This window comes from Ranitomeya imitator, chromosome 6, assembly GCF_032444005.1.
Source record: "Ranitomeya imitator isolate aRanImi1 chromosome 6, aRanImi1.pri, whole genome shotgun sequence".
NCBI classification, from domain to species: Eukaryota; Metazoa; Chordata; class Amphibia; order Anura; family Dendrobatidae; genus Ranitomeya; species Ranitomeya imitator.
The window spans coordinates 205,253,517-205,269,980 of NC_091287.1; the positions used below are offsets into that span (position 1 = coordinate 205,253,517).

Genomic DNA, 16,464 nt, shown 5'->3' on the forward strand with positions numbered 1-16,464 from the left:
GTTCATAACACTAACCCTAACCCTAGCCCTAGCCCTAACCCTAACCCTAACCCTAGCCCTAACCCTAACCCTAGCCCTAACCCTAATGGGAAAATGGAAATAAATACATATTTTAAATTTTTTAATTTTTCCCTAACTAAGGGGGTGATGCAGGGGGGTTTGATTTACTTTTATAGCGGGTTTTTTAGCGGATTTTTATGATTGGCAGCCGTCACACACTGAAAGACGCTTTTTATAATATTTAATATATTTTTTGCGTTACCACATTTTGAGAGCTATAATTTTTCCATATTTGAGTCCACAGAGTCATCTGAGGTCTTGTTTTTTGCGGGACAAGTTGATGTTTTTATTGGTAACATTTTCGGGCTTGTGTCATTTTTTGATCGCTTTTTATTCCGATTTTGGTGAGGCAGAATGACCAAAAACCAGCTATTCATGAATTTCTTTTGGGGAAGGCGTTTATACCGTTTCGCGTTTGGTAAAATTGATAAAGCAGTTTTATTCTTCGGGTCAGTACGATTACAGCGACACCTCATTTATATGATTTTTTATGTTTTGGCGCTTTTATACGATAAAAACTATTTTATAGACAAAATAATTATTTTTGCATCGCTTTATTCTGAGGATTATAACTTTTTTATTTTTTTGCTGATGTTACTGTATGGCAGCTCGTTTTTTGCGGGACAAGATGACGCAGTGGTACCATGGTTATTTATATCCGTCTTTTTGATCGCGTGTTATTCCACTTTTTGTTCGGCGGTATGATAATAAAGCGGTTTTTTGCCTCGTTTTTTTTTTTTTCTTACGGTGTTTACTGAATGCGTTAACTAGTGGGACTGCTTTATAGGTCGGGTCGTTACGGATGCGGCGATACTAAATATGTGTACTTTTATTGTTTTTTTTTTATTTAGATAAAGAAATGTATTTATGGGAATAATATTTTTTTTTTTTCATTATTTAGGATTTTTTTTTTTTTTTTTTACACACTTGGAATTTTTTTTTTTTTACTTTTTTACTTTGTCCCGGGTTGGACAATACAGATCGGTGATCTGACAGTTTGCACAGCACTCTGTCAGATCACCGATCTGTCAAAGAGCGCTGCAGCGGCGTTACCAAGTGCCTGCTCTGAGCAGGCACTTGGTAAGCCACCTCCCTCCCTGCAAGACTCGGATCCGCGGCCATCTTGGATCCGGGACTTGCTGCAGGGAGGGAGGTAAGAGACTCCCGGAGCAACGCGATCACATCGCGTTGTTGCGGGGGGTCTCAGGGAAGCCCGCAGGGAGCCCCCTCCCTGTGCGATGCTTCCCTGCACCGCCGGCACATCACGATCATGTTTGATCGCGGTGTGCCGGGGGTTAATGTGCCGGGGGCGGTCCGTGACCGCTCCTGGCACATAGTGCTGGATGTCAGCTGCGATAAGCAGCTGACACCCGGCCACGATAAGCCGCGCTCCCCCCGTGAGCGCGGCCGATCGCGCTGGATGTACTATTCCGTCCTTGGGAATTAAGGCCCACCCCACATGGACGGAATAGTACATCCAATGGCAGAAAGGGGTTAAGGGCATAAAAATTCAATGCTTTAAAATGGCAACATTTCAAAATTTTCTCCATATTTCTGTTTTTTTCATAAATAAACGCAAGTCATATCAAAGAAATTTTACCACTTCCATGAAGTTCAATATTTCACGAAAAAACAATCTCAGAATCTGTGGGATCCGTTGAAGCATTCCAGAGTTATAACCTCATAAAGTGACAGTGGTCAGAATTGTAAAAATTGGCTTGGTCATTAAGCACAAAATTGGCTCCGTCACTAAGGGGTTAAATCCCTTGCTAGACGCTTATGCCAATGCAACCTTTCCCGATTATCTTCCTAGAAGCAGTACTGTACAAAAATGGTAGATTTACAACCATCTCTATGTTACATATTGGTTTACACAAGCATGAGCAAATATTTTTTTCAAAATCATTCAGAGGAGCAATAAAAATCAGAAGCTTTCAAAGTGCACAAGGATTGTATGTTGGTTCATTTTGTACTTAGTGAAGCATTGACTGATAAGGCATTAATAATTAGAAGAACTATCCTTGTAAAGGTTCTGCTGACACTTCTTTCTACTATAGGTGGTGCCCTCCTGAAATGAGTGCCAAAGGTTCAGTATAAATACCACTTGCATAAATTGTCAGTCATTACTTTCATCTTCTGTCAAGCTGCGCTGTTTTCTTTTTTGCATATCTAAGATCCTTCTTATCCCTGCATCATGGTCAAACTTGTGCTGCCAAACCAAGGACTTGAAAATAGGATACAAACCTATGAGCAACTTGAGATTCTAGAAAAAGAGGAAGCAGGAGAAAGACCAAAATGGGACAACAAAGCGCAGTACATGCTTACCTGCATAGGTTTCTGTGTGGGACTGGGAAACGTATGGAGATTTCCCTACCTTTGCCAAAGCCATGGAGGAGGTATGTGCTAAATCCTGTACTAACTGTACAGCTGTGTAGTGTGTTCATAGACTGCAAAATGAAAGATTAGAAAATCTGATATGTTTATTTCAAATAATATGTAATAATGTAATAAAGCTATTTGTAAGAATGAGAGGTTTATAATATACCAGCAGGCTGGGAAGTAACAGTAAAGGAGTTTTCTATTTGTAATTCTTTAAAGGGAACCTGTCATGTGAAAAAACACGTTATTTACTTGCAGATATGTGGTTAACCTGCATGTTAATGGCGTTCTGAAGCCATGTAACTGCCGCACTGAACAGGAGCTGTGGTAGGATCAGACCACGTCAGACAAGGCCATTAAACAGTACACAGCAGGGGAACATTTCTAAGATTATCTCAGCACAGGAACATTTTATTCAAACACATCCAAATGGGGAACTTAGGACTACTCCAATATCTATTGATCAAAATGAAGTTCCAGTAAAATAGTCTTGCTACCTTCACTTAACCCCTTCAAGACCCAGCCTGTTTTCACCTTTCTGACCCAGCCAATTTTTACACTTCTGACCACTGTCATTTTATGAGATAATAACTCTGGAACGCTTCAACGGATCTGATGATTCTGACATTGTTTTCTCGAGACATATTGTACTTCATGCTAGTGGTATAATTTCATGATATGACTTGCGTTTATTTGTTAAAAAAATGGAAATTTGGAGAAAATTTAGAAAATTTAGCAATTTTCAAACTTTTAATTTTTATGCCCTTAAATAAGAGAGTCATATCACACAACATAGTTAATAAATAATATTTTCCACATGTCTAATTTAAATCAGAATAATTTTTGTAACCAAAATTTTTTTTCATTAGAAAGTTATAAGGGTTAAAAGTTGACCAGCGATTTCTAATTTTTTCAACAAATTTTACAAAACCATTTTTTTAGGGACCACATTTGAAGTCACTTTGAGGGGTCAATATGAAAGAAAATACCCAAAATTGACACCATTCTAAAAACTGCATCCCTCAAGCTGATCAAAACCATGTTCAAGAAGTTTATTAGGCCGGCTTCACACTCAGCGTATGAAAATACGGTCCGTATATTACGGCCGTAATACGCTGAAAAGTCCCCAAAATAGTGGTCCGCAGCTCCTCCGTAGGCAGGGTGTTTCAGCGTTTTTTGCGCATGGCATCTTCCGTATGTAATCCGTATGGCAGCCGTAATGCGTGTTTTTATCGCAGGCTTGCAAAACCGACATACGGCTATACAAGGGATCCATGTGTTAAAAAAAAAAAACATATATACTGTCTCTCTCTCTCTCTATATATATATATATATATATGTCAGTAGACACATATATGTATATATATTATTACTTCATACGGCGCGAGATAGCAGAAAGCCAGTAATTCAATTACCGGCTTTTGCTTTCTCCTTCCTAAAACCCGACATACAGTAAACCATCTCATATCCCCATTAATGTCAGTAGTGTGTATGTGCAAAATTTGGCCGTTCTAGCTAGTAAAATTAGGGGTTAAATGGCGGAAAAAATTGGCGTGGGCTCCCGCACAATTTTCTCCGCCAGAGTAGTAAAGCCAGTGACTGAGGGCAGATATTAATAGCCTAGAGAGGGTCCACGGTTATTGCCCCCCCCCTGGCTAAAAACATCTGCCCCCAGCCACCCCAGAAAAGGCGCATCTCCCTTGCTCGAGTTCATATGAGGACAACCAGCAGAGGGCGCCCTCTTATGATCTCGAGCCAGGGAGCTTTCTAGGAAAGTTCCCACGATCTAGGAACAGCCAGCAGAGGGCGCCTCACCGCAAATGAAGCTAAATATAGGTCATTGACCTATATTTAGCTTTATTCGCCGGGGTTTTGCAGAAATGAGCAGCCTGCATTAGCGGAGCTCGTGTCTGCAAAATATTTTAACCCCTTCAGATGGATCTACATCGTTGGACCTTACAGATCCTCGGAAGGTATGTATATTGTTGGTTTATTATTTTTTTTAAATTTACAGATCGAGGGTCTTCAGTGAGTGGATTGAGAGTAGAATAAATTAATACAACAGCCTTTGTGATTTTTTCAATAAATTAATTTTTAATAATGTGTGTGTGTTTTTTTAACCCTTTACTAGTATTGGATTAATAATGGATAGGTGTCATAATTGACGCCTCTCCATTATTAATTTGGCTTATTGTCACCTTACAATAGCAAGGTGACATTAACCCTTCATTACCCCATATCCCACCGCTACACGGGAATGGGAAGAGAGTGGTCAAGTGCCAGAATAGGCGCATCTTCCAGATGTGCCTTTTCTGGGGTGGCTGGAGGCAGATGTTTTTAGCCAGGGGGGGGGCCAATAACCGTGGACCCTCTCCAGGCTATTAATATCTGCCCTCAGTCACTGGCTTTACTACCCTGGCGGAGAAAATTGTGCGGGAGCCCACGCCAATTTTTTCAGCCATTTAGCCCCTTATTTTACTAGCTAGAACGGCCAAATTTTGCATAGACACACTACTAACATTAGTAGTGTGGAATATGCAAAAAAATGGTGATATGAGATGGTTTACTGTATGTAAACCAGGTCTCATATCATGTCGGGTTTAGGAAGGAGAAAGCAAAAGCCGGTAATTGAATTACCGGCTTTTCTCTCTAACAGCGCTGCGTATTCCTCGCAAGTCACACTGCTGGTCCGTGTGTAATCCGTATTTTTGGGGCTTCCATAGACTTTCATTGACGTTTTATTTGCGCAATACGGTGACAAACGCAGCATGCTGCGATTTTCTACGGCCGTAGAAAGCCGTATAATATGGATCAGTTTAATACGGCAGATAGGAGCAGGGGCATAGAGAATAATTGTGCCATATTTTTTGCGAGTTTTATGGACGTAGTTTCTGCGCTCTTACGTCCATAAAACTCGCAAGTGTGAAGCCAGCCTTAACCCTTCAGGTGCTTCAAAGCAGCTAAAGGAACGTGGAAGGAAAAAATGAACATTTTACTTTTTAGTCACAAAAATGATTTTTCAGCAACAATTTTTTTATTTTCACAATGGTAAAAGGAGAAAATGGACCACAAACATTGTGCAGTTTCTCCTGAGTATGCCGATACCCCATATATGGGGGAAAACCACTGTTTGGGCGCACGGCAGGGCTCAGAAGGGAAGGAGCACCTTTTGACTTTTTGAACACAAAATTGGTTGGAATTGATAGCGGACGCCATGTTGCATTTAAAGAGCCTCTGATGTGCCTAAACATTGGAAAATCCCCACAAGTGACCACACTTTGAAAACTAGACCCTTCAAGGAACTTATCTAGCTGTGTGGTAAGAACTTTGAACCCCCAGGTGCTTCACAGAAATTTAGAATGTAGAGCCGTGAAAATAAAAAAATCACATTTTTTCCACAAAAATAATTTTTCAGCAATGATTTTTTTCACTTTCACAAGTGTAAAAGTAGAAAATGGACCACAAAAGTTGTTGTGCAATTTCTCCTGAGTACGCCGATACCCTATTTGTGGGGTTTAGGCGCACGGCAGGGATCGGAATGGAGTGACGTTTTGGATTGCAGATTTTAATGGAATGGTCTGCAGACGTCATGTCGCGATTGGAGAGCCCCTGATGTGCCTAAACAGTAGAAACCCCTCACAAGTGACCCCATTTTGGAATCTACACCCCTGAATGAATTTATTTAGAGGCATAGTTTTATAGTATTGATTACAATACTTTTTGTTTTACTGGTGTATGAATTTATAATGTGGTGTTATATGTAAGATGTACGGGGTACATCAGATTTATAAAAGTGTGTTGTGTCAACAGGGTATAAACAAATTTTATTAATTTGTGGACGTGTGGTATGCTTTGAAGCAATCCTTAATGCAAAGGCCAGGTTTCTCAGGGCAGATTTCACAATGGTAAATTCTGTCCTTTCGGAATCCCCTCTTGGAGCATACTCTGCACCGTTTTTGTGATCGTCCTGTCCTCACTGTTTGGGGAATCTGTCCTGGGAAATGTTGACCTGTGACAATACAGACACTATCAGATTCAGAAGTACTGGGACCCTCATTTCCCTGAGTGATTAGGGCCTTGATGACTACCTCCTGAAACTGAGCGACGGTAACCGTATTGCCTGCAGATCGGAACAGCACAAAAGCATTGTACATTCCATCCACCTCTCGTGTCTACCCTTTTCCTCATAGTTTGTAAGCTTGCGAGCAGGGCCCTCATTCCTCTTGGTATCTATTTTGAACTGTGATTTCTGTTATGCTGTAATGTCTATTGTCTGTACAAATCCCCTCTATAAATTGTAAAGCGCTGTGGAATGTGTTGGCGCTATATAAATAAAATTATTACTATTATTATTATTATTATTGTACATTACCATATGTACAATGTGCACAGCCAATTTTTTGTACCATACTTTGGCATTTTGCATGGCACTATATGGTTGGAAGACCTGATCGGAAAGATCCACACCCCTCATGTACCGATTGTAATCCAAGATACAACCTGGCTTTGGGACTTGTGTTGTGGTCCCACAAACAGTGACAGGGGTGCTGTTGTCCCGGTGTATGGTGGTCAGAATAAGAACATCCCTTTTGTCCTTATACTTGATCACCAGCATGTTGTCGTTGCATTAGGCTCTGCTTTCCCCTTTTCTCAGCATTTGCCCAATTAGCGGCTTACGGAGGCCTAGCTGATTTTTTCGCGCGGTGCCACATGCAGCTGGTGTAAAAGAGTGGGACGCTGGTGTAAAAGTTATCAATGTAGAGCTGATAACCCTTATCCTGCAGTGGGTGCAGCAATTCCCACACAATTTTCCCATTCCGCATTCAGGGGGGTTAATTTGGGTGTCCTTCCCCTCATAGACCCTAAATCTGTGGGTGTACCCTGAGGTACTCTCGCACAGTTTGTACAGATTTATTCCATACCTGGACCTCTTACTGGGCAGGTATTGTCGGAATTTTAGCCTCCCTTTGAAGTGAACGAGAGATTCATCAATAGCGATGTCCCTCTGGGGTGTGTACACGTCAGCAAATTTTCTGCTGAAGTGTTCAACCACTGTCCGAATTTTATATAGACGATCAAAGTTAGGATCGTCTCGGGGAGGACACTGAGCATTATCATTATAATGCAAAAATGTATGGATCCCTTCAAAACGTTTCCTTGTCATGGCCATGCGGAATACCGGTGTACTGTAAAAAATATCAGTACTCCAGTATTGACGAATCTCTGTTTTTTTATTATGCCCATATGCAGCAAAATTCCCCAAAATGTCATCATCTCTGCTGCATTTACGTGGGTCCATCTGGCGTATGATGATGTGGGATTTTGGGTGAAAAATTGTTGGGCATACAGGTTCGTCTGGGCCACCATAAGATTTATTATTTCATCACTGAAAAAGAATTTGAAGAAGTCAATTTCAGTGAGGCAAGTTGTGCCAAACTGGATTCCTGAGCTGCTGCTGAAATCCAGAATGACGGGCTGAAAATTTTCAAGGGGTGCAATCCATACAGGATTGATTGCTGCAGGAGTTGCCTGGGTCCTAGGGCGCCATGCTGGGGGTCCTTCCTCACCAGATGAGGAGGAGGATGAGGAATAGAGGAATGTGGGATCTTCCTCACTGGCTGAATCTGTGTCGGACGCAAGGATGGCGTAAGCCTCCTCTGGTGAATAGCTCCTTTTTGATGAATGGGCCATTTTATTATTTTTTCCAAACCATGGGGATGTGTGTGTAAGTGGTGATTTTACACGTATAATGTGTGGGGGCTTGTGTAATAGGGTATTCTTTATTATAACAAAACGGAAAGAAAAAAGTAGAGAGATAAAATGTAGAAAAAAAAATGAAATGAAAAATCAGATGTTAAAAAAAAAAGTTTGTAAAAAAAATTAGATGTTCACTACACTAATGCCGTCCCTATAAATTTACCCGCCGCAAATAATTATTTTTTACAAAAGAAAAACGAACGTCATCATTATCAATGTGACGTACACTTCCCTAATGCACTCGCTAAAAAGTTAATCGACGCAACTAATTCTTTTTTTTTTACAAAAGAAAAACGGACGTCAGCAAAAATGTGACGTACGTTTCCCTAATGCACTAGAAATTACCCGGCGATAGCAACAAACACTGACGCCAGCAAAACCTAACACACTACCTATAAAACTACTCTGTACGTTTTTTTTCCCTACAACAAGATCGGACGTCACCAAACACTGACGGTGACCTATAAGGGCTCATCTCCACTTGTGTGAGAAACAAACGGTCCGATCTACGGACCGAAAAAACTGATGTAACGTCTGCGAGTGCCATGCGAGTGCCATGCGAGTGTCATGCGATTTTTTTATCGCAACATCCGTATGACATCCGTATTGCTGTCCGATTTTTACGCACGGGTCTCCTTTGAAAAGCCGGTAATTCAGCGCAGAGTACAGTAAAATCACACTGACAGGTTAGATTAGAGTAGATATATACACATAAAATAGGTATATATACATATACAGTGGGGCAAAAAAGTATTTAGTCAGTCAGCAATAGTGCAAGTTCCACCACTTAAAAAGATGAGAGGCGTCTGTAATTTACATCATAGGTAGACCTCAACTATGGGAGACAAACTGAGAAAAAAAAATCCAGAAAATCACATTGTCTGTTTTTTTAACATTTTATTTGCATATTATGGTGGAAAATAAGTATTTGGTCAGAAACAAAATTTCATCAATACTTTGTAATATATCCTTTGTTGGCAATGACAGAGGTCAAACGTTTTCTATAAGTCTTCACAAGGTTGCCACACACTGTTGTTGGTATGTTGGCCCATTCCTCCATGCAGATCTCCTCTAGAGCAGTGATGTTTTTTGCTTTTCGCTTGGCAACATGGACTTTCAACTCCCTCCAAAGGTTTTCTATAGGGTTGAGATCTGGAGACTGGCTAGGCCACTCCAGGACCTTGAAATGCTTGTTACGAAGCCACTCCTTCGTTGCCCTGGCGGTGTGCTTTCGATCATTGTCATGTTGAAAGACCCAGCCACGTTTCATCTTCAATGCCCTTGCTGATGGAAGGAGGTTTGGACTCAAAATCTCACGATACATGGCCCCATTCATTCTTTCATGTACCCGGATCAGTCGTCCTGGCCCCTTTGCAGAGAAACAGCCCCAAAGCATGATGTTTCCACCACCATGCTTTACAGCAGGTATGGTGTTTGATGGATGCAACTCAGTATTCTTTTTCCTCCAAACACGACAAGTTGTGTTTCTACCAAACAGTTCCAGTTTGGTTTCATCAGACCATAGGACATTCTCCCAAAACTCCTCTGGATCATCCAAATGCTCTCTAGCAAACTTCAGACGGGCCCAGACATGCACTGGCTTAAGCATTGGGACATGTCTGGCACTGCAGGATCTGAGTCCATGGTGGCGTAGTGTGTTACTTATGGTAGGCCTTGTTACATTGGTCCCAGCTCTCTGCAGTTCATTCACTAGGTCCCCCCGCGTGGTTCTGGGATTTTTGCTCACCGTTCTTGTGATAATTCTGACCCCACGGGGTGGGATTTTGCATGGAGCCCCAGATCGAGGGAGATTATCAGTGGTCTTGTATGTCTTCCATTTTCTAATTATTGCTCCCACTGTTGATTTCTTCACTCCAAGCTGGTTGGCTATTGCAGATTCAGTCTTTCCAGCCTGGTGCAGGGCTACAATTTTGTTTCTGGTGTCCTAGATCGTGGGAACTTTCCTTGAAAGCTCCCAGGCTTTCTAGGAAAGTTCCCACGATCTATGAACAGCCAGCAGAGGGCGCCTCACCGCAAATGAAGCTAAATATAGCTCATTGATCTATATTTAGCTTCATTCTCTGGGGTTTTGCAGCGAGGAGTAGCATTGCATTAGCAGAACTCCTGGCTGCAAAATATTTTAACCCCTTCTGAAGGATTTACATCGTTGGACTTTACAGATCTGCGGAAGGTATGTATATTGTTGGTTTATTATGTTTTTTTGGTTACAGAACGAGGGTCTTCAGTGAGTGGATTGGGCGATAAATAAAATATTACAACAACCTTTGTTTTTATTTCATTAAAATAATTTTTAATAATGTGTGTGTGTTTTTTTTAACCTTTTCATTCAATTGGATTAATAATGGATAGGTGTCATAATTGGCGCCTCTCCATTATTAATTAGGCTTAATGTCACCTTACAATAGCAAGGTGGCATTAACCCTTCATTACCCCATATCCCACCGCTACACGGGAATGGGAAGAGAGTGGCCAAGTGCCAGAATAGGCGCATCTTCCAGATGTGCCTTTTCTGGGGTGGCTGGGGGCAGGTGTTTTTAGCCAGGGGGGGGGGCAATAACCATGGACCCTCTCCAGGCTATTAATATCTGCCCTCAGTCACTGGCTTTACTACTCTGGCGGAGAAAATTGCGCGGGAGCCCACGCCAATTTTTTCCGCCATTTAACACTTAAATATAATAGCTAGAACGGCCAAATTTTGCATATACACACTACTGACATTAGTAGTGTGGAATATGCAAAAAAAATGGTGATATGAGATGGTTTACTGTATGTAAACCAGGTCTCATATCATGTCGGGTTTAGGAAGGAGAAAGCAAAAGCCGGTAATTGAATTACCAGCTTTAAAGCTGTCTCGCGCTGCATTAAATATAAATATATATATATAGGTGTCTCCCTGACATATATACAGTGGGGCAAAAAAGTATTTAGTCAGTCAGCAATAGTGCAAGTTCCACCACTTAAAAAGATGAGAGGCGTCTGTAATTTACATCATAGGTAGACCTCAACTATGGGAGACAAACTGAGAAAAAAATATCCAGAATATCACATTGTCTGTTTTTTTAACATTTTATTTGCATATTATGGTGGAAAATAAGTATTTGGTCAGAAACAAACAATCAAGATTTCTGGCTCTCACAGACCTGTAACTTCTTCTTTAAGAGTCTCCTCTTTCCTCCACTCATTACCTGTAGTAATGGCACCTGTTTAAACTTGTTATCAGTATAAAAAGACACCTGTGCACACCCTCAAACAGTCTGACTCCAAACTCCACTACGGTGAAGACCAAAGAGCTGTCAAAGGACACCAGAAACAAAATTGTAGCCCTGCACCAGGTTGGGAAGACTGAATCTGCAATAGCCAACCAGCTTGGAGTGAAGAAATCAACAGTGGGAGCAATAATTAGAAAATGAAAGACATACAAGACCACTGATAATCTCCCTCGATCTGGGGCTCCACGCAAAATCCCACCCCGTGGGGTCAGAATGATCACAAGAACGGTGAGCAAAAATCCCAGAACCACGCGGGGGGACCTAGTGAATGAACTGCAGAGAGCTGGGACCAATATAACAAGGCCTACCATAAGTAACACACTACGCCACCATGGACTCAGATCCTGCAGTTCCAGACGTGTCCCACTGCTTAAGCCAGTACATGTCCGGGCCCGTCTGAAGTTTGCTAGAGAGCATTTGGATGATCCAGAGGAGTTTTGGGAGAATGTCCTATGGTCTGATGAAACCAAACTGGAACTGTTTGGTAGAAACACAACTTGTCGTGTTTGGAGGAAAAAGAATACTGAGTTGCATCCATCAAACACCATACCTACTGTAAAGCATGGTGGTGGAAACATCATGCTTTGGGGCTGTTTCTCTGCAAAGGGGCCAGGACGACTGATACGGGTACATGAAAGAATGAATGGGGCCATGTATCGTGAGATTTTGAGTGCAAACCTCCTTCCATCAGCAAGGGCATTGAAGATGAAACGTGGCTGGGTCTTTCAACATGACAATGATCCAAAGCACACCGCCAGGGCAACGAAGGAGTGGCTTCGTAAGAAGCATTTCAAGGTCCTGGAATGGCCTAGCCAGTCTCCAGATCTCAACCCTATAGAAAACCTTTGGAGGGAGTTGAAAGTCCGTGTTGCCAAGCGAAAAGCCAAAAACACCACTGCTCTAGAGAAGATCTGCATGGAGGAATGGCCCAACATACCAACAACAGTGTGTGGCAACCTTGTGAAGACTTACAGAAAACGTTTGACCTCTGTCATTGCCAACAAAGGATATATTACAAAGTATTGAGATGAAATTTTGTTTCTGACCAAATACTTATTTTCCACCATAATATGCAAATAAAATGTTAAAAAAACAGACAATGTGATTTTCTGGATTTTTTTTTCTCAGTTTGTCTCCCATAGTTGAGGTCTACCTATGATGTAAATTACAGACGCCTCTCATCTTTTTAAGTGGTGGAACTTGCACTATTGCTGACTGACTAAATACTTTTTTGCCCCACTGTATATACTAGCTATTGAACCCGTTCTACGCCCGGGTGGCGAGCATTTATATTGGTATATGGTCTCCATCCTGGTATGTGCTGCTCCCATCCTGTGCCCCCGTTCTGTCATGTGCTGCTCCATCCTGTCATTTGCTGCTCCCATCCTGCGCCCGTTCTGTCATTTGCTGCTCCCATCCTGCGTCCCCGTTCTGTCATTTGCTGCTCCCATCCTGCGTCCCCGTTCTGTCATTTGCTGCTCCCATCCTGCGTCCCCGTTCTGTCATTTGCTGCTCCCATCCTGCGTCCCCGTTCTGTCATGTGCTGCTCCCATCCTGCGCCTCCATTCTGTCATTTGCTGCTCCCATCCTGTCATTTGCTGCTCCCATCCTGCGTCCCCGTTCTGTCATTTGCTGCTGCCATCCTGCGTCCCCGTTCTGTCATTTGCTGCTGCCATCCTGCGCCCGCTCTGTCATGTGCTGCTGCCATCCTGCGCCCGTTCTGTCATGTGCTGCTGCCATCCTGCGCCCGTTCTGTCATGTGCTGCTGCCATCCTGCGCCCGTTCTCTCATGTGCTGCTGCCATCCTGCGCCCGTTCTGTCATGTGCTGCTGCCATCCTGCGCCCGTTCTGTCATGTGCTGCTGCCATCCTGCGCCCGTTCTGTCATGTGCTGCTGCCATCCTGCGCCCGTTCTGTCATGTGCTGCTCCCATCCTGCGCCTCCATTCTGTCATTTGCTGCTCCCATCCTGTCATTTGCTGCTCCCATCCTGCGCCCGTTCTGTCATTTGCTGCTCCCATCCTGCGTCCCCGTTCTGTCATTTGCTGCTGCCATCCTGCGCCCGTTCTGTCATGTGCTGCTGCCATCCTGCGCCCGTTCTGTCATGTGCTGCTGCCATCCTGCGCCCGTTCTGTCATGTGCTGCTGCCATCCTGCGCCCGTTCTGTCATGTGCTGCTGCCATCCTGCGCCCGTTCTGTCATGTGCTGCTGCCATCCTGCGCCCGTTCTGTCATGTGCTGCTGCCATCCTGCGCCCGTTCTGTCATGTGCTGCTGCCATCCTGCGCCCGTTCTGTCATGTGCTGCTGCCATCCTGCGCCCGTTCTGTCATGTGCTGCTGCCATCCTGCGCCCGTTCTGTCATGTGCTGCTCCCATCCTGCGCCCGTTCTGTCATGTGCTGCTGCCATCCTGCGCCCGTTCTGTCATGTGCTGCTGCCATCCTGCGCCCGTTCTGTCATGTGCTGCTGCCATCCTTCGCCCGTTCTGTCATGTGCTGCTGCCATCCTTCGCCCGTTCTGTCATGTGCTGCGGCCATCCTGCGCCCGTTCTGTCATGTGCTGCTGCCATCCTGCGCCCGTTCTGTCATGTGCTGCTGCCATCCTGCGCCCGTTCTGTCATGTGTTGCGGCCATCCTGCGCCCGTTCTGTCATGTGCTGCTGCCATCCTGCGCCCGTTCTGTCATGTGCTGCTGCCATCCTGCGCCCGTTCTGACATGTGCTGCTGCCATCCTGCGCCCGTTCTGTCATGTGCTGCTGCCATCCTGCGCCCGTTCTGTCATGTGCTGCTGCCATCCTGCGCCCGTTCTGTCATGTGCTGCTGCCATCCTGCGCCCGTTCTGTCATGTGCTGCTGCCATCCTGCGCCCGTTCTGTCATGTGCTGCTCCCATCCTGCGCCTCCATTCAGTCATTTGCTGCTCCCATCCTGTCATTTGCTGCTCCCATCCTGCACCCGTTCTGTCATTTGCTGCTCCCATCCTGCGTCCCCGTTCTGTCATTTGTTGCTGCCATCCTGCGCCCGTTCTGTCATGTGCTGCTGCCATCCTGCGCCCGTTCTGTCATGTGCTGCTGCCATCCTGCGCCCGTTCTGTCATGTGCTGCTGCCATCCTGCGCCCGTTCTGTCATGTGCTGCTGCCATCCTGCGCCCGTTCTGTCATGTGCTGCTGCCATCCTGCGCCCGTTCTGTCATGTGCTGCTGCCATCCTGCGCCCGTTCTGTCATGTGCTGCTGCCATCCTGCGCCCGTTCTGTCATGTGCTGCTGCCATCCTGCGCCCGTTCTGTCATGTGCTGCTGCCATCCTGCGCCCGTTCTGTCATGTGCTGCTGCCATCCTTCGCCCGTTCTGTCATGTGCTGCTGCCATCCTTCGCCCGTTCTGTCATGTGCTGCGGCCATCCTGCGCCCGTTCTGTCATGTGCTGCTGCCATCCTGCGCCCGTTCTGTCATGTGCTGCGGCCATCCTGCGCCCGTTCTGTCATGTGCTGCTGCCATCCTGCGCCCGTTCTGTCATGTGCTGCGGCCATCCTGCGCCCGTTCTGACATGTGCTGCTGCCATCCTGCGCCCGTTCTGTCATGTGCTGCTGCCATCCTGCGCCCGTTCTGTCATGTGCTGCTGCCATCCTGCGCCCGTTCTGTCATGTGCTGCTGCCATCCTGCGCCCGTTCTGTCATGTGCTGCTGCCATCCTGCGCCCGTTCTGTCATGTGCTGCTGCCATCCTGCGCCCGTTCTGTCATGTGCTGCTGCCATCCTGCGCCCGTTCTGTCATGTGCTGCTGCCATCCTTCGCCCGTTCTGTCATGTGCTGCGGCCATCCTGCGCCCGTTCTGTCATGTGCTGCGGCCATCCTGCGCCCGTTCTGTCATGTGCTGCTGCCATCCTGCGCCCGTTCTGTCATGTGCTGCGGCCATCCTGCGCCCGTTCTGTCATGTGCTGCTGCCATCCTTCGCCCGTTCTGTCATGTGCTGCGGCCATCCTGCGCCCGTTCTGTCATGTGCTGCTGCCATCCTGCGCCCGTTCTGTCATGTGCTGCTGCCATCCTGCGCCCGTTCTGTCATGTGCTGCGGCCATCCTGCGCCCGTTCTATCATGTGCTGCTGCCATCCTGCGCCCGTTCTGTCATGTGCTGCTTCCATCCTGCGCCACCATTGTATTATATGCCCCCCGCTCCAGTGTGTATGCCCCCGAATGCTGCTGCCATATAAAAAAAAAAAAAAAATACCATACTCACCTATCGTCCGGCTCCACTGCAGGTATGTCTTCAAGAAAATGGCGCCGGAAAGCGGGGACTGCGCAGGCGCCGATTCCGGCAGCAGGAATCGGCGCCTGCGCAGTCCGCGCTTTCCGGCGCCATTTTCTTGAAGACACACCTGCAGTGGAGCCGGAGTGTGTCTTCAAGAAAATGGCGCCGGAAAGCGCGGACTGCGCAGGCGCCGATTCCGGCAGCAGGAATCGGCGCCTGCGCAGTCCGCGCCCTCCGGAGCCGGGAGCAGAGGAGCCGGGAGACGGAGCCGCAAGCAGCGCTGGAACCGGGAAAGGTGAGTATACTTACCCTCTCTCCTGGCGGTCCCTGACTCTCCGGTGGAGATCGCGGTATGCGTTCAGTGCTTACGCATACCGCGATCTCCCGGGAGCGTCGCTATGTGAGGCCCAGACTGCGCCGGCGCTTGCGCTTGCGCAGTCTATAGAGGCTTCGGACAGAGTGACGCTCCCAGCGTTATATTATAGATATATATGTATATATACCTATTTTATGTGTATATATCTACTCTCATCTAACCTGTCAGTGTGATTTTACTGTACTCTGCGCTGAATTGCCGGCTTTTCTAAGGACACGGGTGCGTAAAAATCGGACAGCACTCGCATGGTGCGAGTGCTGTGCGTTTTTTTTCTCGCACCCATTGACTTGCATTGGCGAGTCTCGTCCGAGAATCTCAGCAATACGCAGCATGCTGCGATTTTTTTCTCAGCCGACACAGATTTTTCAC

General features: G+C 45.7%; 1 protein-coding gene across 3 annotated transcripts in view; it reads left to right on the forward strand.

The window, feature by feature from the left end:
- The first annotated feature begins 2,058 nt into the window (after positions 1–2,058).
- Positions 2,059–16,464, forward strand: part of SLC6A19 (solute carrier family 6 member 19) — a 966,903-nt gene continuing 952,497 nt past the window's right edge. The window contains exon 1 of one of the 3 annotated variants that reach the window (XM_069730438.1): positions 2,059–2,456. In XM_069730438.1, the coding sequence (XP_069586539.1) occupies positions 2,255–2,456 (202 nt within the window). In that variant the 5' untranslated portion in view covers positions 2,059–2,254. The remainder of the gene's footprint in view (positions 2,457–16,464) is intronic. The other 2 variants (XM_069730439.1, XM_069730440.1) reach the window with 2 other exon arrangements.